At 43.4% G+C, this 25,122-nt stretch overlaps 1 protein-coding gene across 6 annotated transcripts in view; it reads right to left on the reverse strand.

The window, feature by feature from the left end:
• PPP2R5E (protein phosphatase 2 regulatory subunit B'epsilon) overlaps window positions 1-25,122 on the reverse strand; it is an 89,486-nt gene that overhangs the window by 60,417 nt on the left and 3,947 nt on the right. For 3 of the 6 annotated variants that reach the window (XM_033174804.1, XM_033135773.1, XM_033135851.1), the window contains exon 3: window positions 14,068-14,231. In XM_033174804.1, the coding sequence (XP_033030695.1) occupies window positions 14,068-14,231 (164 nt within the window). Of the gene's footprint in view, window positions 1-14,067; window positions 14,232-16,868; window positions 17,258-25,122 lie in introns of those variants that run through there. The other 3 variants (XM_033135926.1, XM_033174950.1, XM_033174876.1) reach the window with 3 other exon arrangements.

The following is a 25,122-nucleotide window of genomic DNA, read 5'->3' on the forward strand; positions in this document are numbered from 1 at the left end:
GGCGGATTGAGTGGACGAAAACAATAGTGGGTCGGATGGTCAATAAGGCAGTTTCTGCACCGGCTGTAGAGCAGGCTTCCTCAAACTTGGCCCTTCAGATGTTTTGAGACTACAATTCCCATCATCCATGACCACTGGTCCTGCTAGCTAGGAATCATGGGAGTTGTGGGCCAAAAACATCTGGAGGGCCGAGTTTGAGGAAGCCTGTTGTAGAGGGAAGTGAGCGACAGGTGAGGTGTGTCAACCTGGGAAAGTAGCCTATCTAGAAGGAAGACTGATCTGAAACTTCCACTGCCTTGCAGGCTATCTTCGGGAGAAGAAAGGGCTAGGGAGTAAACTCTACACAAATCCAGAGTGGAGTCCCTAAGGTAGTTGGATGGTGCCTTGTACACCTCCTTCCAGCAGCTCCTGCAGCCAAGCTGGTGCCAAATGTATTGCTCTGCTTTCCTTTGGACCACATTAGTGAAGCCAAGAGTGGAGTCTTGTACTCTACACAGCCCAGGACATCAATACACACTACTGAGGAATGTGCCCCAGGGAAGTCACTGTCGGAACACTCCTGGGGGGCACCCACAGCCCCCAGACTGAGACAAACCTCCCCGGGCGCTTTCCCTGTGGAGCGCAGCACAGGACGTTCATAAATCTTCAGGCCCGGCATGCAGCAGCGACACATATTCAAAGATATATGCACACTCAAACAGCAGAGTAAAGCAGGAGCGCTGTGGCTATGAGGTGTGGCATTTTAAATAACTTCAGTGCTGCTAACGCTCCGGAGGTGCATCTCATTGTCTCTCAAGACAGATGAATGTATTGAACAAGTCCTCCACAAACTGTACTCTAATTACCCATATGTATGAGCCCAATTCAGGCATCACATTTCCTACTCTCCACTTACTTCCATAGTATACAACAACCATATTCTGCAAACTCACAAACCGCAATGTGAAATCATGCATTGGCAAACCTGCTTAGCAATTACTACAGTTACCCAACTCAGGCGTATGAGAAAACCATGAGCCAACTATGGTATTATAGGAATTTCAAATCTTCAAAACATATATGATCTTATAAACAGCAAGGTCTGAAAGGATCATTTGTGGTGGTTTTTTATTTGGCTTGCAGTTTTCAAAGGATATGCCATCATCACATTTTAAAGCTTATCTTTGCAAGCATGACAGCTTTTAAATGAAAGCTGGGATTCCCAGGATTCTAACAGGGTCTGTGAGCCACACAGAATGAATCAAAAAACCAGCCAGAGAAGCAGTAGAACTGTTGGATGACAAGGTTTAAATAGGAATGCTGAAAGAAAAGGAAACTGCAGAGAAACTAAATGAATTCTTTTGCACAAGTCACTGCAGAAAATGTTAGAGACATACACATTCCTGAATCGTTTTCAGGGAGTACATTTGAAGAACTATGTTAAATGGAGGTGAGAGGATGCCATTTTAGAAATGATTGACAAATTAAAAAGTAGTAAGTCTCTTACTCCAGGTGGCATTCACCCAAGAGTTCTTAAACTCAAAAATGAAATTGATTTACATATTTCAGTTAAAAGGCTGGCAAAGTCCTTATCAGAAGTGATTGGAAGGCAGCCAACACAACACTGATTTGTTTTTGTTTTGTTTTTTAAATCCAGATGAATCTAGGAAACTGTGAGCCTAGTGATGTTCCAGTTAAATTGCTGGGAAGCATTATTAAGACTAAAGAAAGGATCAGCATGGCTTCTGGAAAGGGATGTTTTGCCTCACCAACCTTTTAGAATTTGTTGAGAGTGTCAACAAACTTTTAGATGTGGTGAGTGGTAGACATTATATATTTGGGTTTTCAAATGGTTTTTGACAAAATCCCTCCCCAAAGGCACCTAAGAAACTTTGTATTGCCATAGCTTGAAGATATTGCAGGTTCAGTTCCAGAACACTGCAATAAAGCAAATATTGCAATACAGCAAGTCACACCTTGTTTGTTTGTTTGTTTGTTTGTTTGTTTGTTTGCCAGTGCATCTAAAAGTTATGTTTATACTATGTTGTTGTCGTTTAGTCGTGTCTGACTCTTCGTGGCCCCATGGACCAGAGCACTCCAGGCACTCCTGTCTTCCACTGCCTCCCGCAGTTTGGTAGCTTCAAGAACACTGTCCAACCATCTCATCCTCTGTCGTCCCCTTCTCCTTGTGCCCTCAATCTTTCCCAACATCAGGGTCTTTTCCAGGGAGTCTTCTCTTCTCATGAGGTGGCCAAAGTATTGGAGCCTCAGCTTCAGGATCTGTTCTTTCAGTGAGCACTCGAGGCTGATTTCCTTCAGAATGGATAGGTTTGATCTTCTTGCAGTCCATGCAAGAGTCTCCTCCAGCACCATAATTCAAAAGCATCAATTCTCCAGTGATCAGTCTTCTTTATGGTCCAGCTCTCACTTCCACACATTACTACTGGGGAAACCATAGCTTTAACTATACGGACCTTTGTCGGCAAGGTGATGTCTCTGCTTTTGTTTACACTATATTGCAGTCTATTAAAACAGTCCCACCTCCCTGGCTGCAGGGGCAGGAGGGGGGGAAATCCAGCTTCAGCCCTAACCAGCTCCACCCTTGTGGCCAGAAGAGGGACAGTGAGGCTGCAGGGGGCTGGGCTGCCTGCCCCTGCACCCACATCTTTGTAAGGGGCAATATCTGTGAAGCACAATAAAGCGGGGCACAATAAAATGAGGTATGCCTGGAAGAAGATGGCAAGTTGTGATATGAATTGTGTGAATCAGTAAACTGGTTTAAAAACAAGCAGCAGAGAACTGCAAAAACTGGGCTGTTTCCATTGGAACCAGTGTAACTTAATATTCATAAGTGAGACACTTGCAGTGGATACTTCAAACCATGTGAAAAGGCAAAAGAATGGCAGATGAGATTCAAAGTATAAAACACGGGAAAAGAAATCATAACCTTCCTCCAAAGAAGGGCTGAAAGGGTTAAGACTTTTTCATTTAGAAAGGTTAAAGGATTCATAAGAGGGGCTTATACAATTAGTTTTGGCAAAACTGAAAGGATAAATGAACTTCTAACACCAGAAAATTCACACATCCAATGAATATAGATGTTGAATAGATTAAGGATACACACGCACAAAAAGTATTTCTTCCCACAATGCTTGTGGAATTCATCATCAAAAGGTAGCCAGTAACATACTTGTAAGTATCCTCCAGACTGACCAGCCACAGATTCCCCTTTACTCCTTTGGTTTCCAAATTAGGGCAGCCAGAAGGCATATTTCAGGGGCCTTACATCACTGAACTCTTTTATACCTCAAGAGCATCAAATTCTTCACAAAAAGTTTTGAACAGGAAATTTCAAAATATGGTTGTGGACTCTCCTTCCTTGGAGGTTTTTAAGCAGAGGTTGTGTGGCCTTCTGTCATGGATGCTTTTGCTGAGATTCTTGCATTGCAGGGGGTTGGACTAGATGACCCTTGGGGTCCCTTCCAGCTCTATAATTCTATTATTCTATGTACCAATTGGCTATATTCCCAAGCACGCCGACGGCAAGGTGAACTTTAATGAAATTTAATGTTTAGCCTTAGTATGGCTTCTATATGACTTTTATCTGCCCTAGATGTTCCTAAACACCAGTTGGGTTTAATCTGCAAGGAGAAAACACCATTATAGCACAATTGAAAGTTGATTAATCCCTGGTAGTTATTCTCATTTTTACCTTTATTCCCACCTATTTTAAGCAATCATTTTAACAGCTCTTGTCTATGTGATATTTTTGCCTTAATTCCACTATGTTTTCTTTTTGTGCTGTTGAGATTGTTATTATGTCATTTATTAGACCATTTCTGTACTCTTTGACATATTCTGTAAATCACCCTTTTTATATTGTAAACTGCCCTGTGATCTCTGGATGAAGGGTGGTTTATAAATTTAATTAAATAATAACAATAGTAATAAAAATAAAATTGTGCATTAATGAAATATAATGTAAAAAATGGCCCATAAATGTGGGACATTAATGAGCTAATAATGTGAGCCATCAAGCCCAGAATACTTGAGGGAAAGTATTCCCCTTTATGCCCATCCTGCCAACTTCTAAGACCATCAGGTGGGGCCCAAATGTACACTTCCCTCTGCTCAAATTTGAAAAAATCAGCAGGGGTGCAGAACACATTGTCTTCTATTGCTGTGAAACTGCCCTTAATAGATGCATTATTTAGGTACTATTGATATGGTACGATATGGTATTCTATTGTGTGGTTTGTTTCAGCTTCACCGCAGGAGCAGGATGGCAACCACCTGTAACCCACCAGGCAGAATGACAGAGTTGGAAGATACCTTGTTATCTGGACCCATCTCAATCTGGCTTCAGGCCAGAGTTTGTCACTGAAAGAACGCTGGTGGGCGACCTTTGAAAGGAGAGACATGGGGGAGTGTGATTCTCCTTGATTACTCGGTGGCTTTGGGTACCATTGATCATGGCATCTTGCTGGACTGGCTCCGCAGGTTGGGAGCAAGAAGCATACTGTCAAGGTGGTTCTGCTCATACCTGCAGGGTCAGTTGCAGAAAGCTCACTGTAGGATTTGAGCATAAGTGTTGTGTAGTTTTGCAAGGTTCCTTCCCCCAAACCCAATGCTTTTATGAAGCAACTCCGGAAAGTCATCCAAGGGTTTGGAGTGTGGTGCTATCAGTATGCTGATGACACTCAGCTCTATTTCTCCCCGGCATCAGTCTGCTGAGAATGGGGCAGGTACTGAACCATTGTCTGGATTCGGTAACCAAAATAGATGAAACTGAATCCTATACCGGACAGGTTGCACCCACCATGAGAGAGCTAGAGGTTCCTGGATGGGGATAGATTTGTTACAGTGCTTCATAATCTGGTAATTTCCATTTGAATTACTGTGATAATGTTGTTGAACATGAAGTTGCCCTTGAAAATAATCTGGAACACTTGCAGTGAGAATTTGGCTACAATAATTGTCTGATGTGGATATATGAAGCACTGTCGCCCTGGGCTCCAATGGGAGGAAGGAAAGGATAGAAATTTAATAAAGGAATTATTAGTCCAATTCTTCAAAAATGATGATGGTTGTCTGTATCCATCTGGGCCCAATTCAAGTTCTGGGACTCATGCTTAGTCTTTCAAGGGGCAATAGAAGTTGCACCAAGGAGAGTTGTGGAAAAGTCTCACTATGCAAGCAGAGTTCTGTCTGTACTTCTCTGGTTCCAACCAAGCAGGCAGAAAAGATACGCAGTTGCAATCCTATACACACTTAACTGGGAATATGTCCCACTGAACTCAGTAGGACTTACTAAAGTAAGTGTACATGCACAGAACCTATGTGAAAAACTAATGTAAAGTATATTTAAGAAAATATTTTAGTAGCATTTGTTCAGGAATTTTAGCATTAGTGAACAGATATTTCATAATAGACAAATTCAGAAATGCATAAAAGATAGCTACAAGAATATGAACTATTTCTCCACAAGATGAGAGAACATCCTGAAGCATTGCATTATTTTTTTGGAATACAAGGTTCAAATAGGGATGAATCCCCCAGTTCAATAAACTACCTCTGACATTAACTTTTCAGTCTACATAATAATTCCTGTTCCTGACACAATTATTAGTCCTTTAATTACCCAGAGTTCCACCTAAATCAATGATGTTCTGGCAGGAGGTCAAAAGCGCCACCTGTGCCGATCCATATTCAGACTAGCATGATAGCATTAAGAGGCAAATTACTACCACCCCCCTGAGTAGTTGTACAACTTACCTAGTGAGTAAATCACAGCCCTAACTTCAAGAGCTGCTTGAATGCCACTCTTAACTGCTCCCTGCAGGTTCCCCCTTAACAAACGGTCTACCTATACAACATTCTGCTTTGGAAAGTTTCCTGTGCCTTAATCTGTGGTTCTCAAACTTTGGCACACAGACTCTCCTTCCAGACCTGCAGACCAACAATACATTTCCATCACGACCCTCTCGCCATCACCTTTTATCATGTATTTACCAATCCCCTTTAAATATCTTGTTAAAGTTTAAATCTATTACAATGCACTACAATTGTTAAGAGAGAAAAGAAAAATGGTTTTTATTAACAAGGTGAAGTTTACAATCTGCTCTGGTCAGATGAAAGGCAAGCAGGCATTCCATGCATCTACTAGTGAGTGTAGACATCTAAATATGTGATAAAGGTAAAGGTACCCCTGACCATTAGGTCCAATCGTGTCCGACTCTGGGGTTGCGGCGCTCATCTTGCTTTACTGGCCGAGGGAGCCGGCGTACAGCTTCCGAGTTATGCGGCTAGCATGACTAAGCCACTTCTGGTGAAGCAGAGCAGCACACGGAAACGCCGTTTACCTTCCCGCCAGAGCGGTACCTATTTATCTACTTGCACTTTGACATGCTTTCGAACAGCTAGGTGGGCAGGAGCTGGGACCGAGCAACGGGAGCTCACTCCATCGTGGGGATTCGAACCACCGACCTTCTGATCAGCAAGCCCTAGGCTCTGTGGTTTAACCCACAGCACTAATGCCCAAATGAATCCAAGGCTCACTTTTGCATTGTAACCTGGGGATTCATGGAATCACGGGTTGTTTCTGAAAATAGGACAAATATTCCTAGAGCCCTCTTGCAGCCTGCCCATTCTTTCTTCTTGTCATTATCCAATGTCATCTGTCTGCCTTCTCCACCAACCCTCCAAGTTGCAAACTCCTGCTCTTCATGTTACTCAGATAATCCATTACAAATAAGGTTGCTTTACACAAGTGATTACTTCCTAAGCATTTGTCTCTTCCCTCGATTTCTTCCTATATGTATCAAGTTCACCTCCCTCTACATTTGCACATTTAGTGCAAAATCCTTTATCTAAAGCATGGGTATCCAGCCCGCAGACAGTCTGGGAATCAGTGTGTCTTTACTTGAGTAGAATGTGTGCTTCTATTTAAAATGCATCTCTGGGTTATTTGTGGGGCATAGGAATTCGTTCAATTTTTTTTTCAAAATACAGTCCGGCCCCCAAAAGGTCTGAGGGACAATGGACCAGCCCCCTGCTGAAAAAGTTTGCTGACCCCTGATCTAAAGTGATGAAACTAACATTAATCACTTCCACCATGCCCTTTTAATTGAGTTATGTCTTCAGCCTTTCATTGACCCTGGGGAGAATTATTACTGACGGTTTTAACTCTGCAATTTTGCTCTTGAATTAGCCTACAAATATCACCATATATACTAATACAATATCACCATATATACAAATATAATTGCCACCTGTGTTGCAGAAGTCCAATTAGCATCTAATTCCAGCACAGAATCAACAGGCATTTCACTTTTAGGAATCTCTGGACCTTTTTATAATGGCATGCATGTGTAGCTGTTTAATTCCTAATTATCTGTATTGTTTTTAATGGTGTTTATGTTTTAATGCTGTACACTGCCCTGATAGTTTATGATATGGCATTACAGAAATACTTTTATAAATAAATAATGGTAGACTCAATTGGAGAATTGAGTGCTGAGCCTTATGTAGCCAGAAGAGCCACATCAATGCAAAAGAGCCAGATATCCGCAAGTTTGGGGAACTCAATTGTTTTCATAAGTAATTAAAAACTGGAGGGAGCCCTAAAAAGGAAAGGGGCAAAAAGACCAGTTGGGGTGGTTAGCAGAAAACTTGAGGAAATTCAATGATGCAGCCTAAAAGGCATAGCTAGAACCCTGAAAAGGAGCACACCACACAGAACCATTTCAATGCAGGTCTCACTTATAATTAATCACAAACAAGCACATGGCAGGTATTGGCCTGGTCCACAAGTCAGAATAATCAGGGATAGCTAAACTCCAGATTTTGCTGCTCCTCAACTATCATAATCCCCTAAACTATCACCCATCATGCTGGCAGGGCTGATGGAAACTGAATCAGACAACATACGCAGTGCCACTGCTTAGCTAGCCCTGAACTATGGTTTGATGTGAACAAAGAGCATGCTGATGCAGGCTGCTCAAGACATTCCCACTGCAGACAAAATAAGCCAGTCTGTTCTTTTATGTATTTGTTTTTTAAAAAATAATTTTTATCAAAGATCTGTTACCCAAAACCCAAGTTCATGGTTTGTTTCCTCCATAGCTTGTTTTAAACTATGGTTTAATGCCATGTTTCATAAAACCTTCCACTGCCTCTATCAGATAACTTCTATAGCGCTTAATACTTGTTCACTATGGCAACAAACATGATTAATGCATCTCACAGTAACATTATCAAAGGTAATTTTATGATGAAAGCAGTCTTTTCACAGCAAAAGGCAAGCTTTCAGAAACTGTCAAAAACCATTATTAAAAGCTAACTTCAGATATGTTGGGGTGTGTGTGTGTATGTGTGTGTGTGGGCAGTATTTACCATGGCCATATATTTGTATGCAGTCAATAATGCCCTTATGAGCCTGGCAGCCTACCTTACAATATAGATCTTAGGGTTTGTTTGTTTTTAATAAAAAGGCTGTCACTAACACAAGGGAATTATTTGCTAAGATCATGGTAAATAACTGTTGGCAATTTGACTGTCTCAACCCTACCCTAGACCAATTCTAAAGCAGCTTCAGAAGGCAAACAACAGTTTGGGTAAGACCTATAATATTTATAAATCTTTATAGTAATTCATACCTCTCTCTAATGTATAGATCAATAATACAAGTACTGAAGCAAGACTATAGCCAGAAGCTATGAACAAGAGTAATATAAATTGGATAAAACATTTGAAGGAGTAAGACCACCGAAGTGTATTTTTACAAATTCGCAGCTACAGAAACTACCAGCCATCATGAGCACCTAGGTTTAAGTCTGCTAAAATGCAAATCAAAGTAGTTAACAAGGTATTAAATCAAAGATTCTTGAAACCTTGGAAATACATGAATAAGGGCCTTTGCAGACTGGGTTCAGACAGATCCACTCTAATAAACCATCATTAAACCACCGTTTCTCATTTCAGATGTAACGGGGAACTGTAATTCAGATAACTGGGATCAGTGCTGTAAAGCTGGCCCACAAAGGGAAGTGGCATGGGAGAAGACATATGGGCAACACTTTCATTCGCAGTTTGCTGAAGTATGTAATGCTGTGTCCAAATCGAGCCAATATGCAATCTGAGAACAATAAATTTCCAGACATCTTTCTTACTTTACGCCTCCAGGGATATGGGTTCAAACATCACCATCTCACAGAAGGGAAGCAAACGGCCAAAACTCAGAAACTTTTTTTAAAAATTCATGTACCACAGTGGCTACACAAACTGAACTACAAATCAGAAATCCCCACTTCAAATCTTCCCATTCATGAGGTAATCTTAAATCCACCCCATCCACAGCACCTCCCACGTCTGCATCTAAAACCTGTCTAATATGAACATACTATTTTCATTTTACATAACAAAATGTTTCATTCCAGAATTGAGTTCCAGTGAGTTCCAGCTGGAAAAAGCCCTGAATTGACCTATATTTAGCCCATCGGGAGTTTCCGTACAAAAAATTAAAAGACCAAGTTGAAGAAATCGGGGGAGGGGGGGCGGACCTCCAGGTAATGTTTTGCTAGTACTTAGGCACTTTGTTAAACTAACTTTCAAATTCTTAAGAGGGACAGAACTATGACTAAGGAAGTCCCCATTCAAATCTTACTACAGCCATTAATTTGCTAGGTTGCCTTAAACTAAGCAAATCACAATTCTCTTAGCCTAGGTCCCCCCCAAGCAATACGGGGATACAAATACAGACCTACATTATCTCAGTAACCCTTACAGCAGCCCTGTTAAGTATGTGACATGCTCTAGATAACACTTAAGAAATACAATATATAAACACAATTATTAAATATTCATTCACCCTTGTGCAATGTAGTGCTGGTATCGAGAAATCTGAAACATTTTCTCAGTCCCTTAACTGTATAATGAGTTCCTCCATTACAGGCATGTGAAAAATTATACACCACATGAAACTCAGTATTCCTATTATATGACCAAAGAATAATACTGTATTCTAAATAGAACAAAGGCCAATTGCAGACAATGTGCTCTTCATATACATTGCAAGCTTGAAGGCTGATGCGACCAATTTCTGCTTATTTTCAAATTATTTTATCAACTAGTTAATCTTTTGTGGACTTATTTATTTTTTAAAAGTATTCTCAGAAACGTATACATACACAGATAATTAAGTTTACCATTTCAGACTACAAGTTTCTTCCAATAATAATAATAACCTTTAAGAGCTGCATTGTTTTGTACTAAATATGAGGAGAGACATTGAATGATGTTCACCTGCTTGCACAATGGGACTTCTAGCTCTCATCTCCCTGCTGCAGCCCCTCATATATGCTCAGAAGTTGCTCCGGAGTAGGGCTGGGCGATGTTAGGTTTTCAACACTGTGATATATCAACAGCAAAACATCGCTGTTTGGCGATAAACTGCAATGTTGAAACAAGCTGCATTGGCCTCAGTTGGCAGGGCGCTGGGAGAAATTGACTCAGTTCTCAGGCAGGACCCGAGGCGCTTTCAGCCCAGCATCTGGAGGGCTGAAAGCGGGATGGGGCTGCTCAGCTGGGGAGCATGAAGCCACTGCTTCCCAGCTGAGAGATCCCCAACCCTGCTCCTGCTTGCACGCAAGTACAGTGGTACCTCGAGTTACAAACGCCTCAGGTTACAAATGTTTCAGGTTTCAAACTCCGCTAACCTGGAAGAGTTACCCCGAGTTGAGAACTTTGCCCCAGGATGTAAACGGAAATTGTGTGCCGGCAGCGCAGCTCCAGCAAGAGGCCCCATTAGCGAGAGCACGCCTCTAGTTAAGAACAGTTTCAGGTTAAGAATGGACCTCCGGAACGAATTAAGTTTGTAACTAGAGGTACCACTGTAGAAGGAGTGAGATGAGACAGCTTTCTCCTTCCTTCCCAGTTGAGAGAGCCCCATCCTGCTCCTCCTTGCATGGGAGCAGGAGCTGGATCGGGGCTGCTCAGCTGGGGAAGTGCAGGCTCCTTCACACTTTTCCATTGAGGGGTGCGTGGCTCCGCTCCCCTCAAGGGAAAAGTTTAAAGGAGTCCCCACCTCAGCATCAGAGCCCCTACACCACCTGAAGGCAGTCAGGTGGGAAAGGGGCAGGGGTCGGGGAAGGTAGAGGCAGCCCAGCACCTGAGAGCCCCTGCACGCCTCTGATGTCTTTAAAGGTTTGAGAAGCTAGTCAATTGACCATGGTCAGATTTTCCACAATGTCAATAATGTTTTATGTAGATGGGCAGCAAACTTTTTAAATTGTATCCAATAACTAATGCTGTGTATTTCTTGTTGCCCAGCCCTACGTAGCACACATGAACTCCACAGTTATGAGAAGGAATCTCCTGGCCAGGACTATATCCATGTTTTAAAACCATTGCCTTTACATACATGCTATCCTGAAGTTCCTAGCTAAATCTGAAAGTAATTATTTGATCTCTTATCACTGACATAAATTTATATCTGCACAATGAGAGATCATAGATCTGTCAGTGATAACATCCTTTGCAAGCAGAAGGACGCAGTTCAATTTCTGTCAACTTTAGCAAGCTATAAATAATAGCCGATTTAGAATATTGTTTCCCCTATTCATAATAACTAAACAATCTGGGTTTTTGTAATTAGAACTACCATCTGCCTTTGAACTGTAGTTCAACTGACCTAAAATTTTAACACGTTTAACCACCATTTGAACTGTGAATTGCCAAAGTTTTACTAACCACCTAACGGCCAAGTCAACCTCCCTGTGATCATACACTTTCAATGTTGTCACATACCATGCAAAATGCAACTGAAGTTGCAGACCCATGAGCTTTGAAAAGATTCTATTAATATTGAAATGCAACACTGATTTGTTTACCAAAATGCCACACAGGCCGACAAAAATATTTGGAAAGTCAGGTAATTCAACACACTGAAGAACATTTTTGTTTTGGTAGAACAGTGCTGGCTGATGATGGACTCAGATCATTAGGAAATTTTGGAATTGCAAACTCAAGCTTTTGTGTCAGATTCTTGATGAGAATTTTTGGAAAGAAGCATCAGATTGGATGGAATCTGGAGTCATAACTAAGCACTTCTTGTATCAGGTGCTGAGGGGCTTTAAATCAGGAGCCCTGCAGGAACAGGAACCAATTCCTCCAGCCCTTGTGCCACTATAGCTGCTTGTCACTCAAGGAAATTCATTATTTCAGATCAGGCTGACAGGCACTGCTGAGCTTGAGTGTCAAGTGATACAGGAGAGCCAATCCCACTCCAATTCCTGCTCTCCATTTTTTAAATTATTAATTTGCATTATATAGCTCTAAAGCCTGGTTTTGAATTATGGTGCTGGAGGAGACTCTTGAGAGTCCCATGGACTGCAAGAAGATCAAACCTATCCATTCTCAATGAAATCAGCCCTGAGTGCTCACTAGAAGGACAGATCCTGAAGTTGAGGCTCCAGTACTTTGGCCACCTCATGAGAAGAGAAGACTCCCTGGAAAAGACCCTGATGTTGGGAAAGATGGAGGGCACAAGGAGAAGGGGACGATAGAGGATGAGATGGTTGGACAGTGTTCTCGAAGCTACTAACATGAGTTTGGCCAAACGGCGAGAGGCAGTGAAGGATAGGCGTGCCTGGCGTGCTCTGGTCCATGGGGTCACGAAGAGTCGGACACGACTGAACGACTGAACAACAACAAAAGCCTACCCTGCGCAAACTTAGCCTGGGCTAAGTTCATTTCTGAGAATGAACATGATCAACATTCTACGTTCCTGCTCTTGGCCTCCCACAACTGTTTCCCATCGGATACCTGGCCTATTTAGCCAAGCCATATCCTCCCTTGCCCATACAAACTGTTGCCTTAACTTTCGAGTTATTGGTACCTGACATTTTTAAGAAATCAAGTGTCATGTGTCTAACATGGTAGTTCTTCACAAGGTGAATCAATGAATGACCACAATGGAGAAGATGAGTATTCAAGCTCACTGTGTCAACCATACTCAGAAACATGCAAGGTGTATTTAACTTGTCAAGTGCTTCCCAACTTCTCTCATTGTTAATCTACTTTCAGAGGAAGAAGAGGGAAGCCCGCTTGGTTTTATTAGGCCTCCGGCAAGCTAAATGGCATTAGCCAAGATTACATGTTCTGCAACCTCCTCTACCCTATGTGAGGTTTGTTTAAATGTAGATAAGTATAGCATGACCAAGCTTCTGTCACCCAGTCCCTCTTAATGCAGCCTGGCCTGAAGGTTCACAACAAAGTTTGCCTGGACAAGACCTCAACTCAGTCACATGGAATATGTTCATCTGTCCTTCATAAAGCCTGCTCTGGCACATGCTTGACAAATTCCACTTGCTATTCAAATAAAATAGGGGTTTTGTTTTGTTTTATTACATTTATAGCCAGCCTTTCTTCCATCACTGCACCCAAGGCAGCGAAAACCCATGTAACCAGATTCTTATGTGCCTTCAAACAATATATGAGATCATCTTTGTTCAATTACTGAATATTCCATACATTGCTAATTGCAAGTTGACTAAGTGTAAGGAACAGAAAATATAAGCAGCTGCAGAAGGAAACAAAGTTGGCAGCTCCAAAATTAAACATTTCATACTACAAGTTACTAGAATTATCTGTTAGTAAACACAGCGTCTATTTTCCATGTTTGCACACTTTGGGTAGGCTGAAAAGATCCAACAATAAAAATGAGTCAGGTATAGAATATATACAAAAGCTTCCCTGATTTTTCAATGGTCCAGATTCCTAATGAAACTGCAGAAATTGTCAAAGCTTAAATGCTGCAGAAAATAATCAGGCTGTGTGATCAACCACTAAACTCCCAGCACATGCACTGTCTGCTAATATTGCAGCTACATTAACAATAAACAGAACTGGCAATCAGTTATTCAACATAAGCATCAATAGAATTTACACATATATTACACACATATTGAGCGGTTAATTAGTTCACTGTAATCCAGTGTGAACTTTTTGTCTGCAAATAGCAACTTTTATCTGCCTCTTCCACAACTGATTTATAATTAAAACATTGTTTTCCGATTGGTAGAGCCTTACCTTTTAGCAGAGGCAGTGGAGTTAACTCTATAGGCTTGCCCTGAGACCGAAACTGGGAGGAACTTTGCGACCTCTTCTGCCTGGCTTTTCTGACGGACTTCCGAGAAAATCCGTCTACTTTATCCACTGATGGAGGAGTGGTTGGTGCTGAGGACATATCCCTACTGAAAGGAACAAAGATCTTTAAGAATTTTTCCAATAAATATTACACACACACTTCACTGCCCCTTAAAGATCATACTACCAAGAAATCTGTCACTCACTGCAGAGTTTAGTTTAGGAAACTGACTTAGAGGGCAATCAAATTTGTCCATTGGTCCTGATCCAGTCCTAGTATGACAACCTACATGCAATGAGAATACTGTACCTCAATAATAAGGGACCAGTGCGATGCACATACATATATGCAGCTGCACCAGACTTTTTCTCATTCTTGCTACAATTCACTTTTTTTTCTTTTTGAGGATATTTTTAAGTACTCCTTCATGCATCATAGCAATTATGCAAGCAACACAGGGAAAGCAAATTCATAACAACTTTAAATGGGTGGCATGAACTCTCCTATTAGGAATCGTTTCTAGAAATAAATAATGAGCCTTTCAGTCCTTATTGCATAATTGCATGTACATGTAATGAAAGTTTTGTACAGTGGTACCTCTGGTTGCGAATGGGGTCCGTTCTGGAGGCCCGTTCGCAATGTAAAAAGCCCGCAACCTGAAGTGCCGTATCTGCGCAAGTGCACAGCGCGATTTGATGCTTGTGCGCATGCGTGAAGCGCAATTTACTGCTGCTGCACATGCACGAACGGTGGAACCCGGAAGTAACCCTTTCCAGTACTTCCGGGTCGCCGCAGGACACAACCTGAAAAAACGTAACATGAAGCAAACGTAACATGAGGTATGACTTTAATGGAAATGTGAGTCTGACACTGAGTTCAGTTAGTCAAAGAGGTATCATGTCCATTACCTATTGTGCTAACCTGCAATTCCCTTTTTCTTTTCCTTCCCATTTCTTGAGTCACTGAAATTGGGGGAAGTGCTGGGAGCCCTTTACTCCAATTCCTTGCCCTAAGCCAGGAAACCCTAAAACTAACAAACCCCTGTGAACTCACAACCTCACTAAGTAGATCAATTTTAAAAATTTCCATCACCTTCTCCTTACATGTAAGGAAACACAAGATATTGCCATTATGGATTATTTAAACATGTCATATTACATTCTTTTAAAATAATAAAGTTTTTTACTTATGATTTACTATTTTAAAATAGCAGCAAACATAATAGCAAGATCTCATACTGCAAACAGTGGGCACTGAAATCGACACAGGACACATTACTCAAGTCCATGGGACACACAAGACCTTTCCAAGACAAAGGGCATTACTGCAATTATAAAATATCATTGAATATTGATTTAAATGTTTATTGCCCTGTGTCAGTCTAAAAGTTCATATATGAGAGTTCCATGTTGATTTTTAAGATGACCACTGCCGTGTAAAAAACAGGAGGGGGGTCCATAACTGTGTATACAAAAACTACTCTCAACCTCTACAAGGAATCGAAAGTCATTGTCATTCAGAGATTTATCTACTACAACAATCCATACTTTATCAACTTATCGTTCTCATGTCCGTTGCAGCATTGTTATCCTGAATAACACAGCTCACACGTAAAAGATTAATGATACTGTGTTATTATGATGGTTATCAATTTAAGTATCAAAAAATTAACATTAAATATGCCATGAAGATGTGAGGCCTCTACTAAAGGATGCTATAGTTTTCCAAACTGAAGGTGTATAAAACTAGCCTGTAAGCCATATTTAATAGAGAGAAGCTCCACACAAACAACAAGGATGTTATTGGTCCTCCGGTGGGAACCCGAAACTCAAAAAACACCCCTGCACTCACAGCCCAATGCATAGCATGCTTACTCAAGAGGGAAACCTGGCTCTCACTCTTTAACAAGCATGCAAAGGCTGGTGCTGCACTCTTAAGAGGTTTCCGGGCCTGCTAGGCACGGGTTTATCCTCGCATTGCCAACAACCCTTTAGGAACGTCTCCATCTCTCCTGGAATATTTTCGCGGCGTCTCAAAATGGAACGGCTAACCGTATTAATGGACAAGCCCTCCAGCAGATCCTTTCGACGGCGGGATCATTGTGTCAGCAAGAAGCTTTGGCGGCCCTTCTCAGCTGTAAATTTAGCAACGCCCCCCCCCCCTTTCCTCTCTCTCCCGCTTCGTTAAGGGTCTGATTCTAACCCGACGAGCCCCGGCGACAGTCGGCAGCCAACGCGGGGCGCGGAAGAGGACAAGAGCGGCCCTTCCCGCTTTCTTTCGGATCTCCCTCCCAGCGGCAGGCGGCTGCTTCCTTGGACATAATCATGCGGCCGAGATCTTATTTATTTGCGTTTGCACGGGGGTGGGGGGGGGCGTGTTATTAATATCCCAGCGTGGCCTTCCCTTCCCCACCACCCGCTTCCCCCGAGCTTTTCCTTCTCACCCCCTTGGGCTAGCGCAGGCTTAAGCCAGGGATTACCGTTATTATTTTTAAGCGGGGGGGGGGGGGCGGCGGGGAGGCGGCGTTTGGGCGCCTGCGGAGCAACCGGCTGTCAGAGGCGATGCGGGGAGGAAACACCGGCGGGCACAGAGGGACGGAAGCGACCCCCTCGGTGACACCGGGTGACTGGGGGGGGGACCTCCTCCCCGTGGATCGGGGGCGATCCCCTCGCGCCTTCCCTACAACGCTCCCAACACGCGCGGCCGGGCGGTTGCTCTTTCTCTCTCTCTCTCTGGAAGTTACCTTGAACCCTCCCGGCAGAGAATCCAGAGACGAGGAGGAGAAAAAAGGAGGAGCAGCAGGAGCAGGAGCAAGGCCCCGATCCCCGGCGGAGGCGGAGAGGACGAGCCGGGCCGGCGCGCGTGTGCCTGCGCCTCTCTCTGGCCGCGGCGCGGTTCCTGCCGCAGGAGCAGCGGCAGCCTGGTAGGCCTCGGCGGCCTCCCCCAGCGCAGGGCGGCGTCGGCGGCTTCGGGGATCAGCGGCGAGAGCGGCGGCGGCGGCGGCTTCTCCTCGTCTTTCCCTCCGGTCCCATGCGCTGCCGCCCTCGGCCCGCTCCCGCCCTCCTTTCCCCCCAACGACACGGCGGCGGCCGCCCGAGAGGCCTCGTCGTCGTCCTCCTCCTCCTCCTCCTCCTGCGGTTGTAACCGAGGCGGCGGCTGCTTCTCTCACATTCCCGGCGAGGCGGCCTCGGGGAAGGAGGGCGAGCGCGGCCCGAGCTGCCTTCGTTCGGGGTGCGGCGAGGAGGAGGAGGAGGAGGAGGAGGAGGGAGCAGGAGAAGCGGTGGCGGCGGCTGCTGCGGAAGGTTTTCTCGGGCGGCCTCTTTCCCTTTCTCCCCGCCTTCTGTTGCTGCGGCTGCGGCAGCTCTCGCTCGTCCCTATTGTCAGTCAGTCAGTCAGTCAGTCACTGAGCTCCGGCCATGGCCCTCTCCCGTCTCGCTCTCAAACACACACACACACACGCTCGCTCGCGCCCTCTCCCGCTTACTCCGGCGCGCGCACGCGCTCTCGCTCTCTCACACACACATACACCGTCAGTCAATCAGTCAGCCGAGGCAGCCGTTCAGGCCCCCGCTCGCAGCCGAACATGCTGGGACCCTCGAGGCCCCGCCTCGCGCCCACGCCCCTCGGGAGGATGGCGATGGAGGGAGGAGGAGGAGGAGCCGAAGCTGGGCGTGCGCGCGCGCGCTGACGCCGTTGACGTCTGTCGACGCCCCGACGCCAGAACATCCGACGCGAAGCCTCATTGGGCCGGAAGGAAGTCGGTTCCTCCTCCTCCGGCCCCTCCCCCCCACCCGGTTTCGTATCGCCTCAGTGGCAGCAGCTGCAAGAGGACAAGGCCGCGGCGGGAGCCGAGCGGTACGGAGTGAAGCGAGTGGGCGTTTTCTGTCAGGGAAGGGAGACCGGCGGGCTCGCGGGGAGAGGCGAAGGTGGGTTGGTTGGTTCTCCCCCGGAGTCACGCGGTCCTCTTGCCTCCCGCCACGGCCGGCGGAGGTCTCCTGAGGGAAGCGGGGTGCTGTGCGCCGGCCGCCGGGCTTTCGCGAGGGGTCAACTTCCGCCTGGGCTCTGGAAGTTAAGGGACTTGGGCGGGTTCGGGGAGGTTAAGGACCCGCGGTTTCGTGGTCCCGCCGCTTAATTTTTTTTCTGGGAAGACTGAGGTAAGTATTCACACGTGACGTGTTTCTCGACGCGTGGAAGAAGCGGAAGCTCGCTGGCCGTGGCCGGTGTCGCCTTTTCGCAGATGATGCGCGCGCACTAATCCTGGGATCGCCCCTTTTCTCTGTGAGGCGGATTTTATTATTACTATTTTGCGGAGCAGCTGCCTGGCTTGTGGGGAAAAGAGGAAGAGAAGTTACCGGCGCGACGTTTCGGAGAGAAAACCCACAAAGCAAACCCCGCGGAGCGGTTTGCGCCCTGGTTTGAGGTGCAATCCTGTGCATACCTGCCTGGAAACGGAAGCCTGGGGCGGAGACGTCTGAGAGGAGCCCAGCAGCAAGGAAGCCCCTGGAGCCTGTGAGGGCTTGGCGCCTATCTGGGTGCTGCTTCCAAGCCGGGAGAGGCAGCTGGAGAATGGCAGCTTGGACATAAGAGAAGGAGGAGAAGTTACATGCTCTTCTGCCCTGCCCAAATAACTTTTGGCCGTTTTGTTGCCTAAAAGAAGCTCGTTTAGTAGGCGTGGGTTAGTGTTCCAGGTGCAGTGATGCGCCAGCTGTGACAGATTGCAGGATGTAGCGTGGTCTTGCCTTGCCTCTTCCTTTGGCCAGTCAGTATACATGCCCTCGGAATTTGTCCTCACTGGGGTGGTGTCCTGACTACATATGGGAATTCGTATGATGAAATACTCCACCGTACAAAAGTATTTCCTCTGTGTAAGGAAATTAGCTTGCCAAGGAGAAGGCACTGTCCTAGCTTCTGTATAAGGTTTCCACATGAAGGGAGAGAGGGAGTGATGGTGCCGGTTTTTGTATGGAGAAGTGTTGCAACATATGAAAACCCCCACCCAAAGTTCCAGACCAGCCACACCTCTTCATTGCTTAAGAAAGAATTAGGGATCACGTCTGGGGCCCAGTGAGATAATGATGGGGACAGTCAATGCAATTTTTCTAGAAAAAGAAATGCTGGAGCTCACCAAGAAATTCTCCTTTGTTCTCTTAGAATGGCAATGGCACCTACTTGAGAGGTTCCAGAGCTGAGGTCAGGTGAGCTCTAACTGAAAAAAAAGCCCTGGGGACAGCCATGTTTGTTTGCCATATATGAAGGTGGGGGTTGCAAAAGGTGTCGGAAGGAAATAGACTGGAGAAGGGCTGTAGCTCTTGTAGTAGAGCTTTTGAAGTTTAATAGTTCCCAATAAATAGTGCAACCATGTACAGAGTGCACTTCCCTTGCCAATGAGGAATCCTTTTAAATTAAAATGATCTTACAATAACAGTATTTCAGACCATACTATATTGCCATTATAATTGCAAAGAAAGGAAAGCTGTGAACTGTTGGCAAGGAGCTCATTCTACTAGCCAGAAAAGTAGTTATACAAATGGTTATGAAATTGAATGGAGGACCTATTTTGAAGAGGATTGCACTGAATAACACTTCCTCTCAACACCTTGTTGATGAGGTAGCCCACGATGTTCAAATAACAGTGACTTCAACAGTTTAATTTCCTATCCAACTGGGCAAGTCAGTGTTTGGAAATTGTAATGGTCTTTTGGCTTATGTAAGGTATCATAGTCCCAGCAAAAGGTGCACATTCAGTGTGTTTCCGTTCACCAAATTATTTAAAGCTGACTTGAAGAGTGAGGTGATCTTCCTGTGCTTGAAGGAGTATTTTGAGAAATACGACAATCCACGTGTAATATTGCAGCAGTTGCTTCCAGTGGGACACCAGCAGTGATTGGCAAGTACTGTGGATCCCTCCCCCAGTAAATAAAGAACTTTATTTTTGAACTAAATATCATGTTAATGTTTCTTGCTTTCAGTTGCCAGCTGTCCAGATATCTTTGTCTCTTGAAGAGTAAATTTGCAACTTCCATCTTGGACATTCTCCACCATTTTGAGCCTCTCCAAAGCCTAGAGCACTCTTGGAGCTCCAGGTGACTAGGAATCACAACATTGCGCTGTCAGTCCCTGTAGTTCTTGATCATGAAGCGTACTCTGGAACTACCACAGAGATACAGATGATGGGCTGTACGCAGCTCTGGTGCAGAACCAGTTCTCATGATTGGTAATGCTCAAGGATGTGGACAAGGTGCTTGAATCAGTCAGGGGGACCGCTTCCCCTCTGGATCTTTGCTCCCATGGCTGATAAAAACTAGCAGGCAGAGGACAGCATGCTGGGCTAGGGAGGTGGTTAATGCTTCCCTGCGAGACAGGATGGTCCTTGCCTGCTTGAAGGAGGCAGTGGTAAGACCATTCCTTAAGAAGCCTTCCCTGGATTCAGAAAACCTTAAGTAATTACCAGCCAGTTGCCAATCTCCTTTTCTTGGTAAGGTTCTTGATTGCATCATCGGAGACCAGGTTCAGGCACTCTTAGAGGAAACTGATTTTCTAGATCCATTTCAATTGGGGTATAGGCCTGGTTTGGGCACAGAAACTGCTTTGGTCACCCTGTATGATGACCTCTGTCAGAAGAGAGGGGAAATGTGTCCCTGTTAATTCTCAACCTCTCAGTGGCCTTCAGTCCCATAGACCATAGTATCCTTCTGGAGCAGCTGTATGAGTTGGGGTAGGTGCGTGGCACTGCTTTTCAGTGGTTCCAGTCCTACTTGGATAGTCTATTCCAGAGGTTGATACTTTTAGCATGTTCTTTGGCCCTGTGGAGCCTTCATTGTGGGGTTCCTCAGTGTTCAAATTTATCCCCTTTGCTGTTTAAACATAGACATGAAAAACACTGAGTTGGGTCATCCAGTGTTGGAGTATGTTGTCAGCAATATGCTGATGACACACAGCTCTACTTCTCCTTTACATGGGTGTATAGGACCATTGTTTTGCCTTGGTAATAGACTGGATGAGAGTCAACAAACTGAAGCTCACTGAGGCACTGTTAGTGGGTAGTTCCCTATACCAAATGGATGGGCATTTGCCTTCTCTTGATGGGGTTACACTCCTGGAGCAGTGGGTATGTAGCTTGTGGGTGCTCCTGGATCCTTTGCAGTCATTTGAGGCTCAGGTGGCCTTTTGCAATGTTAAGTGAAAATAATAGTAAAAATTTCACCCAGCTGCTTCTGCATACAAAAGTACAATGACTCTCAAAGGAAGATTGTTTACAAAGACTAGCCAGTTCAGCTGTAGAATTTCTGAAATATGTGGAACCATCACTGGGTACGGTAATGAGTTGTTGCACTATAAAGATCATGTCTTATTTTGATGACTTACGTTGCAAATTTAATGAAGTACAAAAAAGCCTGCAAAGGAAAGGCATTACTACCATTCAAACTCAAACTATTATACTGGGTTTCCAAAGATTGGCTTGTACAAGTCTCCTTTGGCACACAGAGACTTCCACTATTTCACAAACTTGCTGCACCTATAATGGGGAGCTGAGAATAGTACTTCAGACAATGACCTACTGATCTATACAACACACCTTGCAGGGGGTTGGACTAGATGACCCTCGAGGACCCTTCCAACTCTATGATTCTAATATTTTAAGCTTTGTTTTGAATACTTTGAAATTACAGAATGTAGTTTTCTGATTGGATTAGGATGTCTCTCTGTTCTACTTGCAAACAGAAAGTGCAAATGTGGAGCCTAACCTACAGCAGGAATTCATCTAAATGAGCATGGATTTTGAGGCAAAAACACATTTCAGTGGTAAGGGCTTCAGTGGTTGCTAAAGCAGTGAGAACTGCTGTCAAATTCCCAAACCATTGCAAGCATATTCAGGTCCATACAGAGTTAAAGCTGGATTCATATATATTGGTGCTCTTCTGAACAGAGAATTGGGCTGAACATCAAGGAACAGTGATACCTACAGTCCAATATTCATATGTACTTGCTAAAGCTCATTAGAAAAGTTTAAAAAGTATGTATTGTTATTTGCACTTTTTCACTATCTAATGGTTCATAGTAATAGTGATTGATTAATAAATATTGGTTATATATTGATATTTCTTGACTTGCCTTCATTTACATTCCTAAGAATTTGGTTTGGGATCAGCAACAACTTTATAAGCTCATCAAGGGCTCAGTGGATGTTGGGAAACTGGTGTAGACAAGACTAGATGGACTAAAAGTGTAATTCAATGTAGAACAGCTGCTTGTGTTCATCCTAACAAATAAACATACACATCTTACCTTACCATGCCCCATCACTTCAGACACTTTTCTCATTGCCTGGCTGACATCTGGCATTTCAACCAGACCAGAAGAAAAGTGCCTGAAATAACAGAACACAGAAAGATAAGCTATAGGAGGACTCCGCTTCCTCATACCTGTATACACCTTTTCTAAAAATTATACACCGTTTCCCACCCATCCTTTTTTTGTTTACATGAGCATAGCAAATAGGAATAATAAAATATTGCCTCCCCTTCATTAGATTCAAGTTGGACACCCAATAATAAAGGGTATTTTTTAAGATACAAGAATACAATCACAATAATAAAGTTATAAAATAAAAACTAGGAAGTCACGCATGGGTGGAGGGTAAGAAATAAGCAAGTAAGAAATGACTAAATGTTGGTACATAATGAAATGAAAAAATGTGAATTTACAAATATAATGTATATGTCATACTATGTAAACATTTAGTATATGTATTGAGATATCAATAAATTAAAAAATAGAGTGTTTTATCTCAATGTTATATCTGATAGTAAAAAGATTGTGTTGAAGAATACCATGCTACCAACTCCTTTCATGTGACATACAGATGACTACCTTGAAGCAAATGAAATATTAATTTGTAAAAAGCACAGTAAGTATAACACATTTGAAAGTATTTAGCTTCCTTTTTCGTGTAGCTTATTTTAAATATTTGGTTATAGTGTGGTAAACCTCAGTGAGAAACTAGATATAATTATATGCTGATCAGTATGTGATACGCTGAGTTTCACAGTATTTTTCTATAGAATTATTGATTTGATTGCATTATATTTATAAAGTATGTTACCTGGAGGAAAGCAGTTATATCTCAACACTTTTAATTGCCTACCATGCTCACAATGATACGAATAAATATTATTAAAGGTTGCTGTCCTAAGCATACTAACTAGTGAATAAGGCCCATTGAGCTGGATGGGATTTAAGAGTAAACACACTTAAGGACTGTGTTGAAAGGGGTGGGCTTTTCCACCCTTTTAATGCATATTTGTGCTAAGGAGGTAGCATTTAACGTGGAGCATGGTGATACGATTTTATGAATGTGATGTTAAAAGTTGATGTTGACCATTTTTGCTCTGACCACTTGTACAGCTATTCCTGATAAACTCTATAGACTGCATCTAATAAAGTGTACTCTGGTCTACAGAAGCTCATACAATAATAAATTAGTTCGTCTTTAACCATCTTACTTGATGCTTTAAAGCATCAAACATTGCTAGTTCTCTATGGTGACCCTTAATCATTTTCTCTAAAACGTTCCCTGTAACTTTTTTCCAGACTGCTATTATAACTTTAGAGATTTGAGCACTGGAAGCTATGCAATAATTAAGGTGGTTCTTGTTTTCAGTCATTTTAAATATGCTACCTTTATTTATGTGTGTTTGACTGAATAGTATTATTATAAAGCACCTAAGATTGCGAAACACTCTGCAATTAAAGTAGATCACAGTTGCAATTCCAAGAAACTGTGTGTGTGTGTGTGTGTAGTGGCTTGAATATCTTTTGGCTATTTAATACATAATTATATCTGTGCTTGCTGGTAGAAATTACAGTTGTGAGGCTCTTGGCTTTCAACATTCAGTGATACTGTATTCTGATAAAAGCCCCTGGACATGGCTTTTACAAAATACAGATCAACTGTTGAAAGACTGAATACCTGACAACTGTAGTGTTTGGGACATACTGTTCTGGCTAAGAATCCCTGCCCAGCAACACTGTGTGAGGCAGATTTCAGTTGAAGATAGTACATGTTAAGTAAAGATGAAGATAGAATTCCTCAGAGGACCTGTCAGTGTGGAGTAGGCAAGTCAGAAAACTCAAAGACAGCAGCTACTCCTCCCAGCTGTCAAAGCTAGAAATTCTAAGATAATTTGCATAATTCCTTCCTGTTGGAGCAAGTGGGAGGAGTAACCTCCAGGATACAATTATCAGCTGATGGAAATGCATTATTAGTGGCAATTATTTTCCCAATACTGCTTTGGCATATATTTAAATGGGGGGGGGGTCTTACATATTAGGTCTATATATAATCTCATAATTTAGGATTGTTTTGTCAATAATTGTTCAGTCACATTCCCTTCTGTAGAAAACAAGAAATTTACTAACTTCATATATAGACTGATGAAGTCTAAATATGTGGTGACTGGAAAGGAAAACTTGGGAGTCCTGGGGTGGCACAGGAAAAAAGTAACCCTTGTTTGCTGGAGGTGAACAGCAAATTTCTTGGTAGGTTCCAAGGTATATTATAAAGGCATACAATGCAGCTGAAACTAGGCAGGTCTGTGTCTGGCCAGTTCCTGAATGGGGAGAACCCCGTGTAATTATATCATCTTGAGAGTAGGAAAGGGGTGGGACATAGCAACCATCTAAAATAAAGGGCTGAAATGCCTTCAATATGAAGAAACATTAAAATGTCTTGAGATTCAGAAAAAGGTGTTGAGTAAGGGAAGACATGATTGGGATTTAACAAATTATCCAGTTGCTGGAAGTGGGGAGGTGAAATCACAGGGAAGTATTTTTTGCCTTTGTGTCCTGCTTGTGGACTTCCTGACTGGCCACTGTTGGCTGCCGTGTTGACCCCTGGCTCAAATCCAGCAAGGGGTTTCTTGTGGTCTTATTCTGTCCTCAAAGTCCCAAGTGTCATTTCAATCCTCAATCCATTTTCTGACACATTTTTCCTCTCT

Source organism: Lacerta agilis, chromosome 1 (assembly GCF_009819535.1).
Source record: "Lacerta agilis isolate rLacAgi1 chromosome 1, rLacAgi1.pri, whole genome shotgun sequence".
In the NCBI taxonomy this organism is placed as follows: Eukaryota; Metazoa; Chordata; class Lepidosauria; order Squamata; family Lacertidae; genus Lacerta; species Lacerta agilis.